Source organism: Elephantulus edwardii, unplaced genomic scaffold (genome assembly GCF_000299155.1).
Source record: "Elephantulus edwardii isolate Elephantulus edwardi_28Jun2011 unplaced genomic scaffold, EleEdw1.0 scaffold00084, whole genome shotgun sequence".
Taxonomy (NCBI): domain Eukaryota; kingdom Metazoa; phylum Chordata; class Mammalia; order Macroscelidea; family Macroscelididae; genus Elephantulus; species Elephantulus edwardii.
In genome coordinates, this window is record NW_006399834.1 from 12,866,009 (window position 1) to 12,873,299 (window position 7,291).

Here is a 7,291-nt window from a genome sequence, read left to right on the forward strand (position 1 = left end):
CGTAAAAAGATTTTAACTGAAGGAGGAAAGTCATGAAATCTGAATGAATAATGAGAGAATAAACTTCGTTTTTGCTTAAGATCCTTAATGAATACTGAGATAACCAGATAAAATAAGGAATTTGCCTCTAGCACATGCAAACCAACCTTCCCAAACTACATATATAAAGAGAAAACACAGGAATAGGCTTATTGTTTGCATTATGAAGCAATCAACTATGTGAGTCGTCTTTTTCTACTCTTTGGGTTATATTTTAGAAAGTTTCTGAAAGGCAGGAGCCATACTAATTCTTTTTAAATGGATGGCTGAAAGCTTGAACATAGAAGTTGACTATGTTCATTAGATCCCATTTTAATAGTATAAAGTGTAACTGAAGCAGCTTCCGTTTATCTTGTTGTAAATGTCTAACAAAAGACTGCATTCTTTCTTTCTATTGGGTCAATTTTTAAAACTAGAATTCCCAAGAAAAATCTGGCTTGTGAAAGGGAAGGAAGGGGGGGCATGTTTCTAGATCAACTATTCTGTAAAGTAAGTAGAATACATCTGCTGACATCTTCCATTCATAGAATTAGGATTGAAACAAAGCAAAGTGGTGCTAAACTCAGAGTTTTAAAGATGACTCATTTTGCAGGAAGTCCTTAGAAGGGATACTAATTTTCTGAAAACGCTTCTCTTTTGCTCACTTGGTGCACTGGGTTAGCCTCTGGAGCAAGAGGATTCCGTTTGGAATCTTGCATTGCTTTTCTGGAGTCTCAGAACACGTGGAGACAAGAGCCTTTTGCTGGAAGCCTCCATCAGTTGACTGGCCCAGACATTCGGTGGCAGGACAGCCCATCTCACAGTGGACCAATAATTTGGACAAATTCTATTTTCTAGAAAGCCACTGCTTGCCTCTGAGTTCATTTTTAGCCTCATTCATCAACCCTTTAAGGAGCTCCCTTTCGCCTAACATCATGAGAGCCCTGACCTATGCAGTCAGAAAAGGAAAACTTTCCTTAACCCCCGAAACATTGCTGACCTTTCTAGAATTGGCATGAACTTTCATTTACTAGGGAAGTCAGGGGTTGGTACTTGAGATGCATTCTTCAGATCCCGCCATGAAGGTGATGGCGAGAGAGGAGAAACACAGAGACTCCAACTAACCAGGATCACCGAACTTGCTGCCTTCCTAGTGGACCAGGACCCACCTCCCCTATGCCCCCAGGTCCCTTAATCACCAAAGACCTTGTATTTGACTACTGAACAACAGGTACCCCGGCATGAGCAGCTTTAAACTAGAAAAGGACCCCTTTCCGGGAAGGAGAGAGTCAGGACCTCCTTTAGGTCCTTAACTAACTCGTGGGATCCTTCTCACTCTCCACAGATGCTCATTACGAATTCTTTTTCCGTGCAACATGTGGGGGACGAAGCAGTTTCATATCTCTTGGTATTATCTGCCGTCCAAAGCATTTTCTTTGAGAGAAAAATGGAAACGCAGCTGCGCGGTGGGCCTGGCCAGCGTGAGCTGGGGCTCCCTCCCTCTGTCTCCTGGCGGCTGCGGGCGCGGGAGGCTCCTCCCAGGGACTGACTCTGGCTAGGAGCGCTGAGGTTGCCCGAGTTGGCAAGGGACGAGGTCGGGGCGGGGACGCGCCTTTGTGCGACTGTGTGATTTTCTTGATAGCCACGAGGGTGGCAGGGGCCTCCGGGTCTGCAGCGATGACAGGAACCTCGACCCCACGATCCTTTGCGGAGATTCATTATCTCTCCCGGCCTCTGCAACTTCTAGCCAATCTGCCCTGCCCCGTGGTGCCTGCGCGGGCTGGCTGCGCCCCAGGCGCAAAGGGTTAAGCAGGTGTCTCGTCAGGCCGCGCGATTGGCCATCGGCGGGGGCGGTGCAGTCGTGGTCACTGCGCTCCGCTGGGTCCAACTTGGGTTCGCGCAGCGGGCTCCACATGCACTGGTCCCGGTCGCCCGGCCACGGCTCGGCGCGCGGGGAGAGAGAGGTCGGGGCGCAGAACAAGTGGGGAAACCACCAGCAGTGCCAGCCCAACAGGGAGGGGGCGGGGGCAAGGAGAGCGGAGGTCGATTCTCTGGCGCGCAGGGACTGCACCCTCCGCCTGACATCTCCGCCGGGGGCTGGCGGCCGAACCAGAAGAAAGAGGAAGGAAGTGGGGCAACGGGTGGTCCTGGGCAGGGGGTGGGGGCTGGGGAACAATAACTCCCCACTGTCCCCACCCACTTGTCTGGCAACGAGTGCAAGGAGTCATTCAAAAAGGAGCCCCTCAGGATTTCTCCCTATCCTCTAAAGAAACACCGAGGTAACGGATTTGGAGAAGTCACCAAGACACCGGAGAAATAAATACACGTGTTTTCTCTTTTTGTTTCCCTGATGCTTAGAATTCCAGAGTTTGTCTCAGTTGTAGCTGCTAATTTATTCGCTTTCTCAGTCGCAAGGGGCGCGCGGGGGTGGGTCACCAGGGCACACACGGATTTCCTGGGCCCAGACCTCCAGTTCCCATCTCCAAAGTTTGTCCAGGACCAGCCTGACCACACACCAGGAGCAAGGAGTCTGTCCTTACAAACGGAACAAACTCCATTGCACAAAAGAGGTTTCTTTTCCTCCCCCTCCTCTTGCGCGCACCATCCCTCCTCGAAAAGCATCAAGTTCTAGGGGAGACCCAACTTGCATTGGCAACACTTGCGCAGCCTGGTGTGCACAGGACGGGCAAAGAGGGGTCCTGGCCGAGAGGACAGGATTAACGCCCCATTCCTGCACATTCGGGCTCAAGTCCAGGTTGCTGGAAGCCGCGGGAGGCGCGAGCCTGCCTAGATGATGGTTATTTCTCTAGAGAAAGGAGAGGAGAAAGCGCGCCTCAGTCTTGCACTTTGAATCGGAAGTGCGGGGCGTGTGTGTGTGTGTGTGTGTGTGTGTGTGTGTGTGTGTGCGCGCGTGCAGAGTGGGGCGGGAAAGAAAGACACCCTCCACTGCCCGTCATTCCCTTGCACCGGCCAAGTCCCCGCCAAGCCTCTCGGTGCATCCTTCCTCCACCACCCCCTCCCCTTCTTCCCTCAGCCGGGCTCGCGCGGCGCAGCCGGAGCAGCCAGTGAGAGCAACATCCTGCAAAGAGGGGGGAGCACCACCGTCCCCCAAAAGGGAAAAAAGGCCCCACCCTGACACGTTTTGCTGTTTGCAAGTCCCTAGCACGCCCCCCGCACCTCCTCCTTGCGTTCCGGGCCCCCCTAGTCCGCCGCGCGCACATCAAAGCGCCTCTCCGCCGCGCACAGTGGCCGCGGCTCACTAATGGGATTGCAGGCTGGTGCCTGGCTCCGCTGCTGCTGCCGCTGCTCGCGCCGCTGCTGCTGCCGCTGCCGCCGCCCGATCCCGAGCCCCCGCCAGCCCTCGCCCAGAGCCGCCGCGTCCGGGCCCCGAAGCCGCGGCGATGATCCGCATTTTCCCGGATTTCAGCGTGCAGGTGACGGCCGCGGCGGCCGGAGGGGCGGCCGCAGGGGTGCCGGCCAGCGCGGGCATGGGGAGGGCCGGCGCCGCGGCCAATGGCACCCCGCAGAACGTCCAGGGCATCACCTCCTACCAGCAGCGGTGAGTAGTCCCGCCTGAGCTGGGATAGAGCCCCTGCCCCGGGGTGCTGGGGTGGGACTCACTTTGCCTCTTGTTTTGTGCCTTGTAACACACACGCACATCACCAAGGCTCACTTTGCCTGCCCCTCGCTGTATACTGGAGAGAAAGAAAGGAAGAGGGACAATATTCACAATCCGGACTGTAAAGCACTTTAATGTGTTGGCCAAGTGAAATGATCCTTTGCCCTCAGCCTGGCCCCAAATCCAGAGTCTCAGTCCCGCTAGCGGAGGAGTTGCAGAGAAGTCTGAGACACTGCTCTAGGTGCTTTTGCAAAGTTTGGGATCCCGTCCCCTTGCTGCGGAATTTCTCTCTGCCTCTGCCGAGTGCAGACCGGCGCGCTGATGGGCAACCGGGGGGCGATTGATCACTGGGAGCTGATTGATCATTTGTTTCCAAACAGAATAGGAACGATTTTCACGTGCAACTGCAGACTTGGCAATTCTACATAATAGTGTTATCATGTCACCTGTTACTACAGGGAAATACAGCTTGAAATCCGAGTCTCCTTGGCGCTGTTAAGTATTCATCTTAAACGCATTATAATGCAAATGCGTAAGATTCCGAGAGTTAAGAGACAAATTTTACAAAGTTAGGGTAGGTGGTGAAAAGGAAGTTTAAAGTGCTACTTATTTGTATTTCTTCCTAACATAGATCCAGATTTTTAAATAATTTGTTTTCTGACAATTAAAATAGTAAGCATTCATTGATACAAGAAAGAGGGAAAGTGAATTTTTTTAATCAACAAAAGCCCTATAACCCTAACATTTTCCCTTAATGACAACTTTCCAATTTCTACGATTTTATCGAAAATGTGTTCGACAAAAAGGCGCTGAGAAAAACTAACATTGAAATCTGAAAGATAAATTCTCCACTTACAGGACTCAGATTCATAGAAGCTGAAGGGAAAAAAAGAACATATGAAAGTGTGAAATTAAATATTTGTGTTTCCCAGAATACACACAATTAAACATTTGACTGATTTGCCAATGGCATTTAGCTTAAAATATACACAATGCATAATTCAAATAACAGTTCCTTCTCTTTAAATCTTGTATTTCAAACTTCATTGATTTGAGAACCTTTGATTTGAACCAACAGTATTTAAACTGGAAAGGTTAAGATAATCTATCACTGCCATATTTTGTACCCTCTCACCAATGGCCCAGTGACCAGTGCAGGCTTTGCATAACGCATTTTAGTGTTTTCCAAGTTGATGCCCAGTGTTGCAAATATTCTGTAGACTTCATTATCTACTGTGAATATTGTCATAAGTTTTAAAAAGACAGTCCTGAAAATAACTCAAAAAGAGGCTATTCATTGTCAGACACTTTTATTTTACTTTAGAGGTTGCAGGGATCTATAATACCAGAGCTCTCTAATCTTTCAGACTTAAAGGACCAGAAAAAACCTATATTCCCCTCCCCCCTTTTCATAGTCTAGGTATGAATTGGGATTTTTTTTGCCACGTATAAAACATTTAAATGACAACAGAATCTGGCTTTCTTTAACTAGGGAATAGAAGTAATAGTCACACTAATATGACCTGGGAAGTGAGAGCTCAAGGGTCAGAAAAGTCATTTGGCCTTTGTATGATTCCAGAGACTTCCAGAGGACTTCAGCTAACCCCTAAGATACGAATTGGGTGCACAGGGTGATCATGGATTTCCATCCTGTTTGCTTTGCTTTTGACATGTTTGTTAGAGCTGGCCTCATCTGTGGAGTCTGAGAGAAAGGTCACCCCAGGGCCAATTTCACCCCAAAGTCAAGACCTTACCCTCTACACACACACACACACACACACACACACACACACACACACACACCCTATTAGAAATTGAACTGCTTTCCTACTACGCCTTTAGAATTTGGGCTGACTTTATCAAGCCTCTCAATCTCCCCTGAAGTTTTAAAGGCTAAGACTTTTAAAACAACTCTGAACTTTAGTCTTTGGGATGCGTTAGTATTTCTCCCTTGTTTTAAGTCTGTTGTACTGCCAGAGAGGAAGATGAGCTACGAAGGCTATAAACAGCCTTCACTGGCTATACCTATCATTACTCAGTGGTGATGACACCTGTTACTGTCTTTTCATTTATTTGGAGATAGGACAGTGGGTCTCATTTGGCAAGAAGGTTATCCACAGGTATTTGAGACAAGTACTTGGTCACAAGTCCTTGGTTCTGTGGCACTTGGCTGAGAATGTGGGCTACCAAGGGTAGGCTTACGAAAGTGAAGGGGAAGATTTATTATCTGCCTTGAGAAGTGGGTATGTGTTCTAAGGAGAATGGTGATAATTTTATCAACAATTTTTGCATTTAGTGTTTTGATATAGTCTGATGAGGGAGTGGCATGGGTAGGGACTCTGACAAGCAAAAAGTGAGCCGCTGAGAGAACACAAACTCCTTCCACATATCATCTTTGGGCAGCAATGTGCTTTATTTAGATTTAAGTAGCTCTCCTAGACTCAAGCCTTCGAGCTGGCAACTCCCCCACCCCATGTATATCTTGTATGCAACATTCTCTCCAGATCTTCGTCTCTCAATTATTCTCATCTTCTCCTACCTGTAGAGTGTACTCCAAAGAGAAGTCAGACACCATCATGCAGATTAAACATCTCTGCCATGAAAAACAAAACAAAACACTATGTTTTTGAAGTTTCCAACTCCCAGTCCTACTTTACTGGAATCGTAAGACTGAAGGGGACCCCTCTGCATGTTTCCACTTCTTCTAGAACTTGAAATGCAAAGCCCCATAGGGGCTGAAGTCCCCCCACCCCGCCCCATTTATTCAATGTGTAAATCCTTGGGAGGGGGGCTTACTACTTGCCTGGCACACGACTAATGGAAGACTGTCAAAAGCAGCGCACAAGCGGATGGCTGGTTTAGCGGTAAGAACAATCTGATCAGGGTCTACCCCAGGTAACAGGATTTAAGGTTTGGGCCCCGCAACGTGGCCCTTTCTCTAGGCCTCAGAGAATTCTAAAAAGGAGGAGCCGCCTGGACTATATACCCCAAAAGCCAGCAGCTGGGTTCTAGGTGTGAGGATCTGAATTAAGAGTGACATTTTATCTAACTGCACTTACATGTGTGGAGATTTCACCTGTGAACTCTGAGGTCTGCGGATCTGTACATGCGTAGACAATGTATATGCTCGGGTTTGGGACCAACAACAGCTCGGAGAACCGGAGCCACAAGGTGTCTGTGCTGCGGCTGTGCCCGTCCAAAGGGCTCTCCGGACCGCGCACCCTCTAACCCAAGCGGATTCCGCGACCCTCGGAGGCGGCGGGGATAGTGTCCTAGCCGCGCTCGCTCCCGCGACCTCAGAGTTCCTCTCTCTCTCCTTTCTCCCTCCCGCGCTGGCCGCGCTACTCCAAAGGGAAGTGTTGGAAACTGCAACTGAGTGGCGTTGTTGCGCCGGCAGTCGGGCTTCACAGTCCCCCAACGAGGAGGGGGGTGGGGTGGTGGAGAGAGAGACACACACACACAGAGAGAGGGAGAAAGTGGAGAGAGAGAAGGGGGGGTGTGTCTGCGTACGAGAAAGCGCTGTGGAGCAAAGCAGCTGGAAAATGCCCAGAAATACTTTCACAGCGGTCAAGCCCGGAGCCCCCCACGTGTCCTCCCCCTCCCCGCCCCTCTCGGCCTAGGCCCGCCGTCCCCCGCCGGGAGGGTGTGTGCCCC

The 7,291-nt window shown here is 49.9% G+C and overlaps 1 protein-coding gene across 1 annotated transcript in view; it reads left to right on the top strand.

Moving 5' to 3' along the window:
* Positions 1 to 3,506: 3,506 nt before the first annotated feature.
* The window catches only part of LOC102852110 (neuronal PAS domain-containing protein 3-like), a 1,291,857-nt gene continuing 1,288,072 nt past the window's right edge, over positions 3,507 to 7,291 (top strand). The window contains exon 1 of the mRNA XM_006889981.1: positions 3,507 to 3,577. Coding sequence (XP_006890043.1) covers positions 3,507 to 3,577 — 71 coding nt within the window. The remainder of the gene's footprint in view (positions 3,578 to 7,291) is intronic.